This window comes from Mya arenaria, chromosome 17, assembly GCF_026914265.1.
Source record: "Mya arenaria isolate MELC-2E11 chromosome 17, ASM2691426v1".
Classification (NCBI taxonomy): Eukaryota; Metazoa; Mollusca; class Bivalvia; order Myida; family Myidae; genus Mya; species Mya arenaria.
In genome coordinates this window covers 55482700-55505066 of record NC_069138.1, presented here as the reverse complement: position 1 = coordinate 55505066, position 22367 = coordinate 55482700, and the positions used below count along the sequence as shown (strand labels likewise).

Below are 22367 nucleotides of genomic sequence, written 5' to 3'. Positions count from 1 at the left end.
CACCGGTTACTATCAACCGACGTGTTACTAGCATTTCATACCACATCCTATAAATGCACTGGTAGCTATCAACAGACGTGTTACTAGCATACCATACCACATCCTATACATGCACTGGTAGCTATCAACAGACGTGCTACTAGCATACCATACCACATCCTATACATGCACCGGTAACTATCAACATACGTGTTACTAGCATATCATACCACATCCTAAACATGCACTCGTAGCTATCAACAGACGTTTTACTAGCAAATTATACAACATTCCATACACTCACTGGTAGCTATCAACATACGTTTTACTATATAACTTACCACATCCCATACACGTACTGATAGCTATCAAAAAATGTGGTACTAGTATATTAAACCAGAACAAACACTTGCAAATATATGAATAGAAGAACCGAGCTAACATTAATGAGGTTTTTATCCCTAACCCTACCATTTTGTTCTATGTTTAGAGAATCAATCTCTAGCAGCTATATCACAACGTGGGCTGGAAAGAAAACAGTTGAAATTGGTCCATGTAACTGATGTAGTAACGTGCGTGTCGTTTTTGCAAGATATGAAATAAGCTAGGTTCGGAAATTAGGACAACTTAATCAGTAACTTAAACTTCTAGAGTTAAATGTTCTAAAGTTTGTATTGTCCTGCATGAGTGTATACTGTTATCAGTTAACAACCTAATATACTCAGGGAAGCTTTGATAACAAATGCATACACACAGTAATAGCACTGATATTATCACTTTAACAATTTACTGACAATCTTATTCATAGTGTTTAACCTGCATACGACTAAAGGACTATGTTTTACGTTTTATCAACACATTTCAATTGGTGATTTTTTATTACATAAAGTGACTTGCTCTGCGTAAATTATTTGTATTCACGCGCTTGTGTTCAATTGCAACATACGAAAATGCAAAATTATCTGCATTGAAACATACAATTCTTATTAAAGGCAGAGGTTGTTGTGTTTGAGGATAAACCATGTCCAGTGATACTACATTCAACGTACCTGTGGTCAACCTCGGCCGCTTCCAAGTTGACCGGATGAGAAAATATGGAGATCTTGTGGCACTGGTATGCATGTTTTCTTAAAATATCAGTAATCATCTGGGCTTTCATATAAAATCAATGCAAACTCCAAGCTAATTATTCAGCAAATAATGGAAAACAGAATTTGTTCATTATTTGCGTCAGAATATCTGGACCTATAAAATAGGATACAATTATATCAACATATTGTGTGGGTTTTTTTTCCTTTCAAAATGTGCAGGTTAATCCTGAAACAGAGCGTTATATTACATACAGCCAGTGCGCTGACCGTATTGAACAAATAGCGAGCGGTTTGTTCGATCTCGGATTAAGGCAGAGAGACGTTTTATGTGCACTAACATTCAATACGATAGAGTATCCGTTGGTTTGGTATGCTGTCAACTTAATTGGTGGAACGTTTCTTACTGCGTCACCGTTATACCCAGATGGTATTTTTTTAATTTTATTTAGATGATAGTGTTCTTGTTTTCAACAGCTATTAGTACGGCAATTTAATTTTAATCATATATAAAGTACGCATTATGTTGTTGTTAATTTTAGTCGTTAATTAAGTACGATATTGCAGCGGCCTTTTACACAAACTTTCAGCTATTAGATTGCATTACTTTGCTATTGAAATTACATTAAAAACTTGTAAATACAGTGTTTGTTAATAACAAAAATAATCAATCAGCTTTATACAAACGTACGCATGAGAATAACACTCTTAATACGTGACGCGCTATCGCAAGTTGCTTTATTCTAATTATTTTCAACTGTGTTCTAGTGGTAAAAGTGTCCGCCTCTCACCAAAGAGGTATCAGGCTCGAGCCCTACCAGGGGTCATACTTATTTGCCTCTTAAACGAACACTTAAGCACTGGTTTCTACCAATTAAACGGACTTGGTGTAATATTTTATATCAGATGACGTTTGTCTTCACAATTTAGCTCTCATAAAAAGTCAGAAATGACTAAACTCTTAAATTGGAAACACAGATATAATTTGGATCAATTCACATTAAACGATTACTGTAGCTTATTCATTACGTGTTTATGTTTTTCTATTTAAGATGAACTAGAAAGACGATTCAGTAAATGCTATGTTAAGTTTCTTCTGACGATCCCGGAACTTACAACACGCATCAGCTCTATGGTTCATCGGATGGTATGATCTTACCTTTGTTCAATAATGATCCTGAGTTAAAGTGTTAGCATATATGCATAAATATCTAATGTGTTCGTTTAAAATGTGTTGTGTAACATGTATTGAATTGAATGTTTTTAAATATTAACGTTTCAACAGATGAGGAGTACAAGTCTTTCAAAAAGTTTGAGCTAATAGTTTGTTCTTTAGAGCGAATCTCACATTATATTTATCAAACTTTATATTTAATGAATGAATTTAATATATTTATTTGAACTTTTCTTTCATATTTATATTTAATTTTAGAAACTTGCGACCGTGTCTTTGGCAAGACCAAAACTTCTGAACAAACTCATAGTGATTGGTGAGGACTGTGATGGTTTCATACCTTTTCGAAGTCTCCTCACTTCCGGTCAGCTTCGATACAAACCGGAAGAAGTCCACGGCTCTTCTTCTCTCCTCTAGCGGAACTACCGGGTTGCCGAAATTCGTGAAACTGACGCATGTCAACATAATTGCAAATATGATGCAGATACAGTATGTATGTTTGATCGAAAATATTAGCATTTTAACACGAAACTAACCAAAACTGCTAGAGCCGCAAGAGGTATCCGCGAAAATGACTATAAATCATTTATTTGTACACTGGCACTGGATCAAACTGTGGGGTTTTGACGGGCTTAAATATCGTCATTGTAGTGGAAGTTTTGTTGTGTTTTACTATCCGGAGTTGGACAGTTTTTTTTTTCAGCGTGTTTGAGGCTAAAACGGTACCCGGTACATGTAAACGGTATACATGTGTACATTCAAATCGCGACATTATGAGTGAAATTACACGTTCAAAGGATATTTTTGAAGGAGGAAAATTCCCTGAATGCGCTGTTTTCTCCCTTAAAAAGACACGGCAATGTATTTCCCTAACATTTATGAAAAGAAGTATATGCTTGATGCAACCTTAATGATGTTAATGTGTTAGGTGCAGTCAACCTTGAGTGCAGTTTCCTTTAGAAAGCAAGTCATTTCAATGCAAACTATTCCATCTCAGGTACAATAAACAGCACCAGCCCGGAGAAGTGTCGGTATTGGCCCTGCCGGTTTATCACCATTATGGACTTCACTCAGTACTGGGAACCAGCCTTTATAATGGCCTTAAAGTTGTTCTCATGGATAGGTGGAGTACGGAAAAGTTCTTGCGAATATCGAAAAGTACAAGGTGAGTATGGTTGTAAATCTTAAAAGGTAATAGTTTAAGTTAATAAACAAAGAAATCTTTCAACCATTTTAGAAATATTATTCAATTTACCAATGCTCTGACCTAAAATGATTTCTGTTTTCCTTATTTAGTAACTTATAACTAACCAAAATAATGATATAATATAATTTTATGTTATGACCTTTTTGAAACAGGCGAATTTAATCCAAGTGGTTCCAGCTATGGCCGCTTCGTTAATCAAATTCCCGGAACGTCACACTTATGACGTCAGCAGCGTTTGTTTTGTGATGTCAGCAGCGGCGCCAATGGGGGTTGGTGTAGAGGAGCATTTACGGCAGCTTTTTAATGTTCCATTCATATCGCAGTGTAAGTTGACTTTACGCGTTTTTAAGTTTGTAATGCTTGAAAAAAATATATGTTAAAGTGACCAATTTGAGAATATTTTAAAACACTCGATTTAGTTTTACTGAATGCATTATAAATTTAAAAATAATTCTATGTTTAACAATAACATATTCAGCATTGATCTCTGAAAGATATAAAAAATCATGACATTATAAAGTCAGTAAAATCTAGTATAAATTAGGAAACCACAAGGATACGTTTCGAACATGTTTTACAGACATTGAGGCATTTGCGATCATCATAAACAAAGCTTTACATCTCAGTATGGCTTTTCAATATAACGTTCTCATTGCTAAGACAACAGACACTCTTAACATGCTAACAAATTCATGTTCTTGTAGCTGATGGATTAACAGAAACTGGTGTTGTTCTTATAGCTTATGGACTAACAGAAACGGGGTACAACTCTGGAAACACAACTGATCGCCATCGTCTTGGTTCCAACGGTGTTCCTCCGATAGGCACAAATCTCAAGGTTGTTCTTGTCTACACACACACACACACTCAATAAGTCCTCCTTATTTCCCATCTGCTGTCACCAACATATTTACTTTTCGTACACGTTATTCAGCACATACTTTTTAAATCATGTTTGCGTTGCAGACAGCTTTGAAACTAGGATGTGACACATATTAAAATGAATAAATCATGCATATGTCTACATGTATACAATTTAGTAAGGCATAACATTTGGAACAATTCGATTTTTATTCGTTGACACTTTCTGCCTCCGCTTTCCAAAGGAAATACTTCTACATTAACCTTATAGATGAGCTAACACATTACCATTATCTAAATGATAACTGATAAAGATTGATTGCTCGTTTTAACGTTATTATAAAAACTTCTTTTTTGTTTTGAATATGATTGACTATCCAGATTGTTTTTGTTTCGTTTTAGATATTCGATCCCGAAACTGATGAGGAGTTACCAAGGAACAAAACAGGAGAAATCCGAGTGAAAGGTGAAATGGTGACGCCTGGTTACCTTAACGACGACGTAGCTACAAGACTGACATTTGACCAAAACCGCTTTTTTAAAACCGGTAAAATAATGATACACACAATATTAATAACTATCTTCTATGGTTGAGTGTGTTAGATTAGTAGAATGTGTTTTGAAACGAGGTATATCAAAGTTCCGCAGAAGAAAAGCCTTCACGCGGGTTGGGATGAACCTGACATTAATCTCACACAAGCGGCCAAGGTAGAAGAACTTTCTCCCCAAACAAAAACTAAAACGTAGTTCAACACGGGTACTTTTTGATCAGTGGCCTTGGGCAAGATAAGGGGTTCAAGCAAGGCTATTTTGATATATTATTAGGGTGGGAATTTTTTAATTATAGGTCAATATGTTTTCAGAGGTGTTTAATATTCAAAAATTATCCATTTTACTATAACTGTTCAAACACCGTTTTGCGACGATTCTTATCGTAAGGCTTTAAATGTTAACACCATTTATAGCAACCATGAATTACTAATTACATTGTTGTGAAAAGTACCAATGGTCAATAGAGAGGTTTTGAATAATTTTATTCGAAAAAAAATCGATTAAACTATTACTATCGTATCAGTTTGATCGTAGTATTAATGCATGGTAGATATATTTTTGTTGCGTAGGCCTATAGCAAAAATAAGGTTTTAAGTACTTTCCTTAAATTGTTATAATTGGGACATAATTGTATACATGTCTGGTTGCTGAACTTTTCCCTGTAATTTGCATTGCATTGTAATTGACGTTCATCCTCGTTGTTTTAGGATATATAACGAAAGCGTCTCGCTGAATCATCTGTTTTTTGTATTCTTCAGGAGACATCGGGTATTTAGATTCGGATGGGTTTCTCTTCATAGTAGATCGTTTAAAGGAACTGATCAAATATAAAGGTCTTCAGGTAAAAACATTTCTCGTGAATAATCTCAATATATACATTTGCCAAAGATTATACAGTTTTTAAATTTTGAATTAAACTCACAATGATAACGGTTTCTCTCCTTGTACAAAAATTGGATTTCATGACATTATTGAATGATATTTCAACATATTGAACAATAACCGTAGTGGATACTGATAGTTGTAAACATATCATTAATAAATGCAATAAATGTAAAATCGATACATATTGAGGTCTGAGATGAGCTTACGTGTATACTCTTTGAAACATAAAAATAAATTTTCCTTTGAATTGATGTGACTAAAAGACTTAATAAAATGAATATTATATGATTTAAATGTTCTACTGACCAGGTGGCACCTGCGTACCTCGAAGATATCATAGTGAAGCACCCAGGCGTCGCAGACGCCGCCGTGATTGGAATCCCCGACCCCGATGCGGGGGAATTACCCAGAGCGTATGTTGTAAGACAGACTGGGAGTCACATCACAGCCAAGGATATTGTCCAATACGTGCATGGTACGAAATGGTTAAACATGGTAGTGCATAAATAGTGTCCCAAACGGTACGGTGTTGTCCAAAAATGCATGATTGGAGCTTGTTCAATATATGCAGGGTAGAGGTTTTGTTCAATACATGCATGGTAGAGGTTTTGTTCAATACATGCATGGTAGAGGTTTTGTTCAATACATGCATGGTAGAGGTTTTGTTCAATACATGCATGGTAGAGGTTTTGTTGAATATATGCATGGAAGAGGTTTTGTTCAATACATGCATGGTTGGGGTCTGTTCAATACATGCATGGTAGAGGTTTTGTTCAATACATGCATGGTAGAGGTTTTGTTGAATATATGCATGGTAGAGGTTTTGTTCAATACATGCATGGTTGGGGTCTGTTCAATACATGCATGGTAGAGGTTTTGTTCAATACATGCATGGTAGAGGTTTTGTTGAATATATGCATGGTAGAGGTTTTTTTCAATACATGCATGGTAGAGGTTTTGTTGAATATATGCATGGTAGAGGTTTTGTTCAATACATGCATGGTTGGGGTCTGTTCAATACATGCATGGTAGAGGTTTTGTTCAATACATGCATGGTAGAGGTTTTGTTCGATACATGCATGGTAGAATCTGGTTTTATACGGACAAGGGAGGCATTGTTTTTCAATATGTGCATGGAAGGGTTTTGTCAAATACGTGCACGGAATGAATTTATCAATACGTGTTTGGTTGGATTACCAAACCTTACGTGCATTGAAGACATTGTTAAGCATGCGTGGTAAGATATCGTAGAATATGGTACTGCAGGGTTTTTCCCAATTTGTGCATGTTGGCGTTTTGTCCCATATATCACACATGGTATAATCTGGTCGTAAAACGTCAGTAGTTGGATATTGATTAGCACATTGATGGTAGGGTATTGTCACTAAATGTTGTGATGATCTTGTCGTAAATATGATGGCATAAGTAGTTTTATGCTAATTGTTCGCTACTTAAAGCAATACAAAACCTGCACGTGAGACACAAGAGGGATTGCAGAACTAACTATTATTGTAAAACCTGTGATTCCTTAGCATTTACGTAATATTATTGCAATTGTGTGCATGAGTTTACCTACTATAAGTTAATATTTCACTAAAGGTTTGTTTGTAATATGCAATGTGTTTAAAGCAAATACGACTGACACTGGGTCAAACTTTATGTTTAGGTCTTTGAAGTGCGTTCTTAGAATACGCATGGGTCTAATTACCATAAGCAAAAAGGTATAGCATTGTACGAAACATGGTTGGTGACATATTGTAAAATTAAATTTGTTGTCCCTGTAACTTTTATAACTTTGCTTCACATTAAGATAATACATAAGATATACAGTGAAATGTTTATATTTTGCAGATCATGTGGCTCCCCATATGCGCCTGCGCGGTGGGGTTGAATTCATACCGGAAGTACCAAGAACGCCGTCTGGAAAAATCATGCGCAGACATTTGAAGCCAAAGAAACAAACAACCTCAAGACTATAATATTAAAATACGTGTTTATAATGTACTGATTATTTGGTTGCATACACACTAGCAACTGTAATGCTCTGATTTAAGCTGAATTATAAACATAAAGCATTGGATAGCAACCATATGTATTTAATATTTAGTTATTTACTTCAAACTTCATCTTTCGAATATTTGTAAATATTATCTTTAGATTCACACTTAATTTCTAAAACAAACATTAATACAATTTAATTGTTCATTATGCAATTGATTCCAAATTAATACAACTTCTATATGTGTACTATATATACAACTGATACACATGTTTAAAACAAATATCATGAAAATAAATATATCAAAATTGTATAGGCAGTTTCCAGTTTTCTGCTCTAAAATTAAATTCGTTAACAACCGATACATATTGGATTATATATTTACTTTATTTCACTCGATAAGTGATATATACTCTGCTTTTCCAAAACATGATTTCACCATTTTGGCTCTACTGTGTTTAGTACGCATGACTTGGGTACAGAGGAGTAAAATGAACTTCCCCGACCTCTGATCATAAGATGTTTTGCATTTCATAACGAACATGGTTTTATGCGCATGATAATAACCTGATAAGTTACATATGTATATTACGATTACAATGATGAGTAATCATTATTAAGTCCAAATAATAATTACGTTCTTTTGGCCTAACAGCGTTTTATGTTACGTCGCTTAATTTGAATGTGGAATGAAATGAGTAAATAATGAGATGATATCAAGTAAGAAAGACATCATTAACACTTTAATGAAATTGGTTTCTTTGAATTGGTGACGTCAAAAACCCGGTTAAATATTTACAGTTCAAATACAGAAAGGGACGTTGTTTTATGAAATCAAGAGAAAATATCACGTTTAACTGTTACGATTATGAACAACGCTAGCTCTAAAGGTATTTATTACAAAAAACGATATAATATATAAACGTATTTCTCGCTGTAATATTACTAATTACGCATTTTTTATTTCTAATAAGATTGTTTTCAAACATTCGGAGTTATATCATATTTTACAATTGCAACAACTTCATTCATTCCATATCATCGACAGGTCAGACTATTTTATGAAGGTGAAGAATTCAAAGAACACTTTCTTACATGAAAATTACAAAAATACATTAAGACATCCAACTACAATAAAATATTGCGTATGACAGAAGGGAAGTTAAAATTGTACTATATACAATTCAAACAATTAGAGTTTATATTCAGGAGTTGCATCCCTTCCACGTGAGTATGGCCAAAATCGGGGTGATGTATATACGTTGGTTATGTTCGTTTAGTGGATATAGTCATGAAACAATAGGGATAAATCGTACAGAATGCATTGATATTTGTTTGGAACCTGTATACCAACTTAGATGACACTGCCACACGTTTGTACAACATATTTTAACGAAAAGTTAACTATTAAGATAAATTGAAATATTGCCATGCCTTCAAAACATTTTGGTCGCGGATCACGTTTCTATAGGAATATAGAAATATAAAATCTATTCACTTTTAAAGGCTTTGCAATACAACCTACATTTTCAGCCAATGGAATTTTAGATAGGCAATCATTAAGTGGTAGAATTAATCATTAAGAACTTTCGCGCGTGTTTAAATGTCTGCCTACTGCCAATCATCCAATACACTCTCCCGTCGTCAGATTTTGCGTTGCTAATGTGTCAGCCAATGAAGTTGTATTGTAAGCCAAAAAATAACATGAAGTACATTTATAATGCTTAAGAAGGACTGGTTGGCTACGCTCGATCCGCCAATTCATAATCAGTAAGATTTCACTTCGTGTCATGTAACTATCAAGTAGAATAACATTTCTGTCAAGAGTGTTCTAAAATTAGTCATGACTCATGACAAATACCAATGACGTCAGCACAACGTCATACTACTTCCGTTGTAGGCAAACATGTCTATTTTATACAGTTGTTGTATGGTCATTTGTGTAACAGTCAAAACTGTTGTCCCGAGGTAGAGGGGATGACATCTGAAACGTTGTCCCGAGACCGAAGGCCTATGGCAACAGTTTAGAATGTCATCCCCGACACCAGGATCAATCTCGGAAACATCTTCAAATCTCGGCCTTGTTTGTTTACGTCTGATATTGATTTGTTTATATCTGGTAATGATCTTGATCGGTATCTCTTGAGCCAATTAAAATTACAAAACCAATACCGGATATTAACGAGTTTAGACGATATGAAGTTTATTTAGAATATCGGTAAAACCCATGACGTCCCTATGACGTAGCCTCACGCTACAAAATTACAGTTCATACTGTTTGCCGGTCAACAGTTCAAAACATTGTAATGTTGATTACCATTTGTAAAACAGTTGGAAATAGTTGTTGTTATGAAATTATATTTGATAAATTACATTTTTGGGGATATTAAAGCGTTGACCTTTTCGAGGTCATTTCGGATAGGGTTTCAAATAAATATGAAATATTGAGAGTATTCTCGGGAATAACATAACTACCTTTTTATTGATTATACATGTTTGTATTCGTTTAAGGACATCGTAACGGCAACGTTTTGTCTATCTAAATATCTGTCATGTTTTTGTTTCCTGTTGCTTTTTCAAATTGAATTTTAAATTGTTGAACTAAACCATCACTGAAATTGAGCTTTATCGAACTTTTTAAATATTTTAATGCATTTTTATTTCTACCAGACCAGTTTTTTAATAATTTCTTTTTTTAAACTTACAATCATAATACGGTAACACGTTTATTTAATATAGAGATGGCCAACCAGATGACACGATGTAACTTGTCTTTAAACCGATTTTGGAAATCATGTACAGGCATTTCAGAAAGAAAGGAAAAACAGTCAAGCTATGAATCTGATAATCAAACATTTTATTTACTAAACTACATATGGTACATTTATCGATGACAATGACTTAACGCCGTACAACATTATTCCGAATTTGATTGAAGTCTTTATTTTTAAAATAAAGCAACGAATTATGCCTCCTGTGCTTGGAATTGGTATCATTCATAGGTTAAATGGTAGTGTAAATTTATTTCTGACCTCCTTGTTGTAAATAAACTATTCAACGACAAGTTTTTGCAACACTGTTTTCTGGTATATGTTCTGATCGCATATGTATAACATTGTTCAGTTTAGTTTCTGCCTTTTTTCAACAGGTTCCACGGTTCCTACTTTCTGGGAAGTTTCGTCTCCATCCGGAGCATCTGGAGCAAGCGGTTCACGTGAATATAATATCTTGGAATGAGTTCTTTCTGCCCTAGTCTCGCCAACAACTGGTTCACGTAAAGACAATATTTTTAACTCATTAACAACTTCCCTGGTCCGGGTTTGGTGTTGAATAAAGTGTACCTGCACACTTGGTAAGCGATATATCATTTCTTTGGCAGCTTTTGTGGTTTCGTTTTCTGTAGCAGGCATCAGCACAGTGAACTTAGAACAACCGATTTCTTCCAAGTGAGCATCCATCGCGTTGAAAACCTTTTCTACAAACTCGTTAGATGAGCTATGTCCAATAAAAAAGAAGACGTGACTTATAACCATCATGTTGTCACGAAAGTGTTCAATAAAGGGGCTGAATAGCACATCTTTGTCATTGACTTCAATGCAGATGAAGTGATACTGTTCCAAGAAGTTTTGCAATTCGGGAGAACAGCTCTCAGCAGCGTAAACAAACCATGTCGTAACAGAGCGATCTGTAAAAGAGATCAACATGCAACAACTTAATTCTTGTAAAAACAACTGTCAAATTACGGTCAACACAACACAACTCATCATTGCTGCTTTAACATAAATGTTTACATCTAGTCATGATTTAACTTTATCACGCACTATTCATAACATATAGTAAATATCAATTTGTCCAAGTTCTCCAGACACTAAAAAGACACTATGTAAGTTAAGGACTGAGCAGAAAACTGACAATTTTGAAAATATATCAAGGTAGAAGTTTAACTTGAATTTGTCGCCTGTCAGGAGCATCCGTCATTGTTAAACCTAGTTCAATACATTTTAAAGGGGATCCCAACGACTTGGACCGTTTATCTGACCTCACAATCAGTAGTGGTCATCTTCTTTTCATGTTTTCATACTTAGTTTGAAGAGCGTTAAGTCGAGAGAGAGAGAGAGAGAGAGAGAGAGAGAGAGAGAGAGAGAGGTATTGTAAAATATGACACTTTGTACTTGATACTTTCAAAGTGTTCATCTACATAACCAATATTTCTTACAATTGTTCCTACTAAGTGTATAGACAATAGCATCAAAATTCAGAAAACGTTTTTAGACTAAAGGACACTGCGAACTTTACCCCGACCCCCATCACAAAACATATGGAACGATGATGGTTATGCCTACATGTCTGCCATGGTTCAAAAATGACGTAAAATATATAAAAAGCAATAGAAAGACATCAAGGAATATAACACAAAAAATAATCCGATTCCTCTACGTCTGCAGTGCGGAGTCAAACGTGTCCATGTGGCTTAAGGTCACCTTTTAACAAATTGTATTACAGCAGCGGAGTTGGACACGTAAGTAAAGTAAACATTTGAATGAATATGCTAATTGTTACAGCTGATAAAAATCTATTTTTTTGGCATTCTTATTATAAGGCCGTAGGTTAATCAGCAACAATAAAAAGGTCTCATTTAACCAATACGTAATGGGTGCACTCGTTAACTTTTACACATGCACAAGTTAGAGTCAGGCTATAAGTGCGATTACTGAGACTATTTGCAATTAAACAATTTAGTAATGAAAAAATAAACACCACTTTGTGCTATTTGTTCCTGAAAAGGGTCGGAGTTTGTCGAAAAATCGTGATTAATGACTAAATAATCTATGTCAGTCTATTCCCTTTACTATCACTTGAAAATCAAATAGAACATGCCCTTGGTCAATTTCGAACAAACGAAATTTTAGCGCAATGGCTAGCGCTTTCGCCTCTAAGTGCATGGTATAATCCCGGGAGTTTTGTTGGTTGTCAATTAGCCGAACAGGTTGAGTTTTTTTGTGGGAACTCCGGTTACCTCAACGAAACATCGCTCTAACGAATGACTTAGCATATGCTAATATAAATTTCTTCACATTCATTGTTAAACAAATAATGTTTAAACCATTGAACTCTTGGATATGCACCAAACACAAACAGATACTATTTTTCTTATTTAATGCTTTCTACAAATATTCACTTAATGCAAACTTAATATTATCATAATTATGTTTCAGCGTGATAGTGATTATTATTTGTTTCCCTAGATAATTAAGTTCATCGAGAAAATCGAGAATAACCCATGTGTTTGACATTAAATTAATTTTATTTTTTTCACGAAGCTTTTCTTATTACGAACTCAAGTTACGGTACAAAGGTTACCTGTAATCCAATCTCTTCTGTTTGGTTCTGCTCTTGAAAACGCATCTTGGTATTCTTTATAATCATCGATAAGGTGATTCGAACGAATGCGCTCAATCCATGCTGTGTCAGCTGTTCGAAAGGGTCGGTCATATGAAACAGTTTAGAATTATTTGGACACATTCTTACAGTTTATTTGAAACAGGTATCATTATGTGTAAACTTTTGGCTACTGAGCTTGTTTCTGTACTTTTCCATATAAATCTCACCTGTCCCTTTTTTAGTATTTAAGTATATATATAATAGATTTGTTCTTCAAGTCCTACTTAAACACTTACGCACGCACGCACGCACGTGCGCGCACACACACACACACACACACACACACACACACACACACTTGTGTTTTGAATTTTAATTATAACATAATTATTTAAAAAAAAACATGTAAAAGTTGTGCATTGAGTAATGACATGAACTGACCCTCTGGGACTTGCAGACTCCACGTATTTAGTTCATCTCTCATCTCAAATAGATCATAGTCATATGGTGAATGTTGGTATCCAAATCTGCAAATCTTTACGTCTACTTGTCTTTGAAATACCTCTCCGCCAGCTAATCCTGCCACTGACAATACAGCGGCCTTAAAATGTCGCCATTCAACTCTAAACCTCTCATCTGTGATTGGTATATCCCTTTTGTCATCATAATATTCCAAACACCTTTGGATCAATTTCAAATCTGATTCCTTTTCTTGAATTTGCGGGTAAAAAAGACCCCGTACGATCTTCACCAGAAGTTTACCTTCTAAATAATCAAACTTGTACTCAAAATTATGATAGATCCGTTTAATTTCATCAGGTGTAATGGTATTTAGGGCCTCAAGTAAGTGTTTGTTGGCTGTCATAAATTGAAAACGACTGCAGCCCCCTTCCGTGGCGTATAATACAAACAGTTTCATCAACACATCTCTTGCTATATTTTTTAATATTTTCAAAACACTCGCCCTCCCCATGATCTTATGAAAAAAAACAAGATCAGTTGGTTGAGATTCGTATACACTTCAGTATCCAAAGGCAACCCTCAAATACGCACAACCTCTGTACAACAGTTCTGGAATCTATAAAAGAGAACATTGAAATATCGATTAACGTGATAAATTGGTCATAAATGTGATTGTACTTCATAAGTCTTCAAAGACGTTTATTGATCAAGATTATTCGTTGCTGTAATGTCATTAATGTCATAAACAAGATTAAATTATGCACACTTTTTTTGTTCGGTATTGAGTGAGTGAAATTTTCTTTTTATAAAGAGTTGTGTATGGAATCCTGTTAGTACCATCGCGTCTTCGTCCGTAGACCCTTAAAAGTGGCAAAGAAAAAAAAACACGAAGTTTCAATGTATATTCTCGCATCTTCCTTTCGATCATTTTATGCAGAAAATCACATGCGTTCACACAAAGCCGCCTTGTTTCAGAGATTTAATTTATGATGGAGGGTTAATGTCACTTCAATGAACGGCATCAAGATAATTGTAAGACATTGCTTTAGACTTTAACGTTGTATTGTATGACAAACAAAAAATGCAAGTCAATGGAGGACCATAATTTGTATTTTATTGTCATACAGGTTGTTTAAATTAACTTGCGTGATGGGCCTGAACAACTTTGTGAAGTATAAAGTTACACTATGAACGCTATTGGAGATCTGAGATAAAAACCAAAGATGCCCTAAAACGTTAACCAAGTTTTCTAGTTAGTTGCTCGAGAGCCATAATCTGTATTTGGAGTTATCAGACCTAATTGTCTGATTGTTCTAAACAACTGTAGGTTTAGGAAGTGAATTGAATGAAAGGTTTTTGTTTTATAAGTGAAAATGCCAACTTGTCCTAAAACTTGAACTGGACGCCGAAGCCGGGGCGAGTAGTATACTAATAGTATTTAAGATGGCATTCAGTTATTAAATCATATTATGGCCAGTGAGGTACTTAACGTAGGAAAACGATTCAAGTTTGAAAATATTTTTATTTGTTCAATCATACGGATAAAAGTTATTATGAATGTAGCTAAATACTAAGCCAAATTATTGCAAAACAGGTTTGTTTAAGTGTCATAGTTCATTCAACAAAATTACTTCCTTAAACTTGATTTTATGAACCGAAACGCTGTTTATCATGATGAGTTAAAAGGTCTGAAAACTACGGAATCCTGTTGGAGGCATTGCGACTTCTGCCTCGAGAAAACAAAACAAAACGCGAGGCTTGTTTGTTTTTCCGCGCATCTTTGGTCGATCAAAGTATGCAACAAAAATCATATAAGTTCACTCCTAAAATTGCACGAAAAAGAAGCGAGATTCCATTTTAAGTTCCGTGCATCGTTTTGGTTTCTGGTTTTTGTTTTATTATCATATTGCATAGCGAGGTTTGATTTTACATCGTCGCTTATGGTGTTCATCGCCAACGGATTTCGAGAGCGTGTATTTTTCACCATTACAGAGGATTACCGGGTGAATTATCCAGTTCTGCAAGTTCCACCATGTGTAAGTGTATAAACTTCCTCGTATTTTGTATCTGAAATTTGGGAGGCGAGGATGTTAGAATCAAACCTCGCGTTTTTGTTTTTTTTGCGATGGAAAGAAACACACCAGTGTAAAGAAAAGATGCGCGGGACTAGAAATAAATCTCGCGTATTCTTATTCGAAGAATAATATTTTATTTCACATACAAACATTTAAGTTAAAATACTTTTCTTTAAATATAGACTATGAGAATTTAAGAAAATCGACTTAAACTTAGAAGTGACTTAAGGTGTTTTATGAATACCATCCTACTCATATTACGGATACAATTGCTGTTGAAACTATTTACAAAGCTTGATAAATATCACAAAAAAAAAGTTTATGCAACGAAATCAAACACAAAAAATAACTAAAATCAGCAGTTTATAAGTTTGATGATGATACTTTTAGCACCCATTAGTTAGTTGATGATGAATGATTTTAGCTCGAGTATGTCGAAAGCTGATCAGAATTACTCTTGAATCCGTTTCCTGGGTACAAACCAGTACTGGTATCCAGGAAATATGTTAGCAAGCGAACCGGAAAACTGGTGCAGCATGTGATGAATCAAAAGAGATTTGGCAGTAATCAGTTCCCCACATAGAACACTGTATAATGGGTACTTGAACTATATGGTGTCAGAAACATGTATTAATAGTCTTAGACATCATGCAACACAATGCGACCGCTATTATTATCAATGCATACACATATTAAAAACGCTTTGACAAATGTACTTCAGATATTGTATAAAATCTGTAAATGGTCATTTAATGGGCGCACCTTTTTTACGACAAGTAAAAGTAAATGAACCTCGATTTAAATTAGACATATGCGCCTACCCAGGCCACCTATTTAAGGACACACCGATGACACTGTTTCAAACGGTAATGCATTTTTAATAACCATTTTAAAATGAGTACTTGGATTATTACAGAAAGCGAGGAACACTTTAATGTTACACACTTATTCAAAATCAATACATAGTCATGTTTAACAAACATACATTTTAAGTGATTGACCTTTAACTTCTTACTGAATAATGCATTTATGGAAAATATTTATTACTGAAAACAAAATTGTACTGTGTATTTAAGAGTGAGAACAATGATCAACTAAGGTAGAAATACCGTGTTTTCTGAACCTTTATTTCAAATTAAACATGGTATCCTTCATAAGAACCATTGTTTTTAATATCTTATATCCCTTTTCTGTATATTAAGACAAACGTATTAAATTTGGTACATCTTATTTTGGAGTAAGAGTGCATCTTTAGACATTCAAATTAAAAAGATACATCCTTATTTAAAGCAAATCTTTATTACCTGAGTTTTGCACTCCGTTTTTTTCCGAGTGTCTGGTTTTGAGTGACAATGCTTTTCTAGATGGCTTGTTATCTCACTGAAATAAGAGAGATAAATCAGATAAAAGAAAGTGAATGGAAGATCCATTAATAAATGACAAAACTTACCATTCAGGAATTAACAGACTACTAAGAGGTAAATTACTTTTATATCCAAACATTGACATCCATTCACATTATTTGAGGAATTCTAATTCGTTTGGAAAAAAACAACTAAAAAGTAGATTTAGTTGTATTAATTGAAGTCGTGAAGTTTTCAACCGATTTAAGCTAGCTCTGCAATATGACAAAAAATAGTCAGTCTAAAAATATATCACAATAATTCGTTACTTCTATTTTTCTTAACCCTTCCAAATAAAAGTCTAAAAAATTAGAAAGGTCTTTTTAAATTTAAACAAAACTGCAAACCTTAAAAAATATCCTTGAGAAATCTCTATGTTTTGAGCTGCCCTAATCAAGCCACTAGTATATTAAACGCTTTTTAAAGGCAAATAAACGTTTGTCTTTTTGTTTTATTGATTTGAAACGCTGTTTTGGCTCGATATTTATAAATGTATTGTGGTTTAATATAAATGAGTGAGATATTTATCCTAGCGCATAACAATCATAACCTTCATTATGTTACTATTTACTATGTTTTGAACTAAACACTCTATATATCAATATTATTGGTAAAGTGAACAAATGTAATATCCTTTACCTTTTAATTGGTTTAAACTTCAATATTCCATATCAGATTTATCCTTACCATGTGTTATTATCTTTTTTCTTGTAGTTAAGTGTATTGTTCTGTCACAAGAAACTACGTAGTTTACCTGAATAAATTGTCAACTTTGGAGCTCTTCAGTCCAACGGCGATCTCTATCGATTTTTCCTCTTAGTGCAATAGAAGCGATACAATAGGCTAGTTTAGCAATGAACACAGGGCTAGATTAAGGCAGATAATAAATACAGCATTAATGAGGGTCATATAGTTGAACCCTCTTTATATCATACGTTTTTAGTTTTAGGCGATTTTAGTATTAGCCATAATTGGGTAGTGCTGTTCTTCAGAGGAAATGTTAGTAGGCTTGACTTGACTTTGACTTGATAAAGTACTGAAATCTTAAGGTAGCACACCCCTAATGGGCACCATTTCAAACTATGCTCAGCTTGATCATTTCTTAATGTGTATCATTTTCTTGATTCAACAACAAAATTAAAAATAAATTTAGCGTCAAATAACATTTTTTTTTTCAAATTTGATTTACCCCACCCCCATTTCAGAATTGTCGATAAAAACGACATCATCCGAGAGACAAGAAAAATCTTTTATTTAATTTATTTTTTAACATTTTGGTAATAATTAGGTATCAGAGTAACGAGAAATATATTTAGTTTCAGAAATAATACATTATTGATCACATCACCAACAATTATAATCATACTGTACTAAAATAGCCATATAGTGTTTCAATTTTAACATACTGTTTTGACCGCGTAAAACTGGAACATCGAAGTTTAAAAGCAAAAACAACAAGTTCTAGAAATTCTCATGACCTGTTCTTTATTAATAATTATCTTTAATCTTTAAAGAACATTATGCCAAAAAAATCAAAATGTTTTACCGTCTCATTTTCACAAAAACAAGTTTGTTATTCCCAACCACCTATTTCAGCCGTGCCTGCTAGTTATAAAATCTTCACAGAAGCTAATATTTATGTGTAGAAATGTAGTTAATTACTTTTTAATAAAAATACAATATTAACTTCTGTAAGAAATGTTAGCTAATGAAAACAAAGAAGAAAAAAGTAAAATAAATATTTGTGATTCTGGCTGGATTCGAACCACTACCTTGAAACCATCATAAGATTTATAGTCCTGTGCTTAACAACATAGGCTAAAGCATTAAAATTGGAGAGTTTCAAGTGTAGGTTTTCATTAGGGGTGTGCTATCTTAAATTATCTCTGACTAACTTACTAGTTTTATAACTTATAACCCGTGTGTCTTTGAAGTCCATAATTGATTGTTTACAAAGGTATTTTATTAAGGTCATTTTATTCACACCATTAATATAACATATTACATAATATACTGTGGGTGTGGAGGGTATGCCGATTGTGAGGGGTTGGTAAGGGGATTGGGAAGCCGAAGGGGTGTGTTATATAAAGGTATTCTTATTCTAAAGCATTGTAATAAAAACTGTATTATTATTGTAAAAAGTGAACAAACAAACATGATAAGATAGCATGTATTGTTCATTTTGTCTAACAAAACCTCCAGAACTGTACCGGAAAACACCGTTCTGCATAGCAGAACATTCATATCTAAGATCTGATAAGACTGCAGCCGGCAATAAAGAATAAGATCAATTCACAAAAGTTGTGTACTTTATACAGATTTGTGTTATTATGTTTTTGGGACTAGTTGTGTATTTGGAACTGATACATTGGTATCAAGCGGAAGCTGATGTATGATCTTTCGTGTTTAAGTCCGCGAAACGAACTGTGTGTCTTTACGGTTTGTAAAATCGTTCAGTCAATCGGTCGTTCATTTTTTGTTGAAGATCATTTATTTATGAAGATGAAGACCTGCTATGTTTTAATAGTGTGATGTAAGAAACGGAAATTATACAATTTCATTATTTTAATGCAGGTAAGTGAACTAATTACGAACAATCAACATCTGTTAAACATCTTCATAAATTATGAGGTTTAGAAAATTATACATATTGTACGTACTCAATAACAATAATCAAAAAGCATGTACTTTTAAATGTACATTATAATTGTCTTAGTAACGATATTGTCATCACAGCCTTGTTAAGGTGAGATATTGGTCTCTGTCTGTTACCTATCAATATTGACATTCCGCTGCGCTTCTTTGCAGGGCCCATGCTGTGGCCGATGGTGACTGAGTTCCACTAGCGCTTTGGGCTTTGGTTATAAGAGGTTCTAATATATTTTATATTTTTTGCATTGTCTTTTAGTAAACATACAGCAGATGCATTATGTAATGAGAGTAGTCGTAGTAGCGTTTAAGGTAATTACGTGTGGGATAGTAGTAAAAATGATGCTTTTATGCAAAATTTATTATGCCAAGATACACTTGATGATTTACAATCTTGTAAATCTAGGATGAATAAGATTTGGACTCTTGTATTTCCGAGTTGTTTGCTATTAAACATAATTCGGCACAACCATTTATGCATAGATGTTTTATTCAGTCAGACACAGAACGTTTTGAATATAGCTCTAGCAATGACCAGCCTTGGTTCGATGAAGATTGCTATGAGAATAGGAGACTATTTTATAGCACATAAAATACTTTTAAGACTTGACAACTCCGAAGAAAATAGATTAAAAATGGTAAATGCAAGATTTCGATATAATGTGCATTCGTAGAAGTAAGCTTTCTTATGATAAATTGCAAACAAAAAAAATAAATGAATCACGGTTTAAAAATGCAAAGTTATTTTGGAATATTTTAAAAGGCTGTGCTAATATAAACGCCATCAATATATCACGTTTGAACGGTATTTTAAAACGGTATACAACCCCAATGACCCTTTTTTTTCTCTGGGTGAAACTAATGCATAGTAATGAAAGTAAATATTATAAAAAGGTTTATAATATGCTGAAAACAGAAATGAAACAGCATCCTAACAAACTGGTGTTCACTTACAAAAGACCTACTTTGTAGTTTAGGTTTATATGATGCCTGGTTTTATCAAGAAATTAGAAATGTTAAGATAGTTTTGTGTCTTGTTAAACAAAGGTTAAAAGATTTACATATTCATGCTTCTAAACGATGTCTAAAATATTGGTTTAAAATTTTAAAACTTCCTCATGATATATATGTTAAGTTATGTTATAATATGTTCAAATTGTATGATATAGGTTATGAAAATTGGGTTAATATTTTACGCATGAATTTGTATAAAAATGGTTTTGGTTATATTCTGGAAGACCAGTATGTTGAAAACAAATGTGTTTTTCTTAATGAGTTTGTTACTAGAATAAGGGATCAGAATCTTCAAACATGGAATCATAAGTGTGCAGAAAACATGAAACTTAACAAAGTGTATGTGCATGTAAAATCGTGCTTAAGTGTAAATAAATATGTGAACTGTATTACTGTGAACAAGTTTCGAAAATGTATGGCTAATTTTAGATGCTCTTCGCACCACCTGGCTATTGAAACAGGCAGACATTCTGGAATTGCTAGAGATTTAAGATTGTGTTTATTTTGTAAAAATCTTGTAGCGGATGAATACCATTTTGTAATCAAATGCCCATTGTATAAGGACATACGGGACGTTTATATACCTCCGAAATATTATACTAGTCCTAGTTTGCTAATTGCATCTGAAAATGAAACAATTATTAAGAAATTGTCCATGTACTTGTTTTATTCTGATAAAGTAAGACAAACCTTTGTGAATAGCAACTAACAAGTATTGATGTATATCGTAGTACTACTTCAATGCAAATTTGGTATTTGTCTGATACATCTCATATTTGCCTTATGTGTCAACACTCTCGTTGTTTATAATTGATTGTATGCATATGTGTATATGGGCTGGAGGCCTTCATGCAATAAATATTTGAATTTGAATTTAAAGTTTTATTCAAGGTTGGAAAAGTAGATTAGAAATGTCTAGAAAGGCTAGGTTCTCCAAAAATGTGTCAGGATTAAGATTTCAACATAATAAATATTACTCAATTTAGAATGTCGGTGTCAAAATCTTCACATAGATTAGGCATTAAAACGGGACGATGGAATAGTCCGCAACCAACGCCCCTAAATGATCGTAAATGCACTGTTTGTTCCTTATTAGAAGATGAATACCATTTTTTTTTCTCGAATGCACATTATTTAATGAACTAAGAATGAGATTTATACCTAGGTATTATAGACAACATCCTAGTATGTATAAATTAATTGCGTTGATCAATACAGAAAATGAACCTATTTTTAAAAATCTGAGTATGTGTATATAACAGGCTTTCGAACTTAAATAATGTTTATGTATATGTATATGCATACACAATATAATCACCTATATACCATTCATTGTATTGTTAAACAAAATGATGATTGTAAGTTTTGGTATGTTATATGTTGTCTGTAGTGCACTAAAGTGCATATATTTATGTATAAATATTTACACATGTTTTGTACTTGTCGCCATTTTTGTATGATATTCGGCCACAATGGTCTATGATCTTCTGGTAAATAAATGATCTGTTCTGTTCTATATTAAATTATGAGCCCCAGCCAGCACAAACAAACACACTCACACTCACACCTCCTTCCTCCGCACACAATACTGTATTTGATAGGGAAAATTTAAGTGATTTCCGGTGATTAGCGATTTG

The 22367-nt window shown here is 33.7% G+C and overlaps 2 protein-coding genes and 1 long non-coding RNA gene across 5 annotated transcripts; 2 read left to right on the top strand and 1 right to left on the bottom strand.

The window, feature by feature from the left end:
- The first annotated feature begins 2638 nt into the window (after positions 1 to 2638).
- LOC128222782 (uncharacterized) lies at positions 2639 to 4516 on the top strand. The gene is made up of 4 exons (XR_008259226.1): positions 2639 to 2730; positions 3239 to 3406; positions 3601 to 3772; positions 4189 to 4516. It is a non-coding gene; the product is annotated as an uncharacterized LOC128222782 (long non-coding RNA).
- Positions 4517 to 4768: 252 nt separating this feature from the next.
- Positions 4769 to 7974, top strand: LOC128222781 (uncharacterized). Its single transcript, XM_052931895.1, has 4 exons — positions 4769 to 4856; positions 5620 to 5702; positions 6056 to 6221; positions 7598 to 7974. Exons 1-4 carry the CDS (start codon positions 4781 to 4783, stop codon positions 7723 to 7725), a joined length of 453 nt encoding a protein of 150 aa, XP_052787855.1. The 5' UTR covers positions 4769 to 4780; the 3' UTR covers positions 7726 to 7974.
- Positions 7975 to 10609: 2635 nt separating this feature from the next.
- On the bottom strand, positions 10610 to 17841 carry LOC128224868 (uncharacterized). 3 transcript variants are annotated; one of them, XM_052934959.1, is made up of 5 exons: positions 17755 to 17841; positions 16969 to 17044; positions 13569 to 14205; positions 13107 to 13217; positions 10610 to 11430 (listed from the first exon to the last, which is right to left on the bottom strand). In XM_052934959.1, the coding sequence occupies exons 3-5, from the start codon at positions 14098 to 14100 to the stop codon at positions 10865 to 10867; spliced, it is 1209 nt and encodes a 402-aa protein (XP_052790919.1). In that variant the 5' UTR covers positions 14101 to 14205; positions 16969 to 17044; positions 17755 to 17841; the 3' UTR covers positions 10610 to 10864. The 3 variants fall into 3 exon arrangements, with proteins under 3 accessions (XP_052790919.1, XP_052790918.1, XP_052790917.1); XM_052934958.1 differs by having other exon boundaries at positions 17707 to 17809; XM_052934957.1 differs by lacking the exon at positions 17755 to 17841 and adding an exon at positions 17415 to 17594.
- Between the last annotated feature and the right edge of the window lie 4526 nt (positions 17842 to 22367).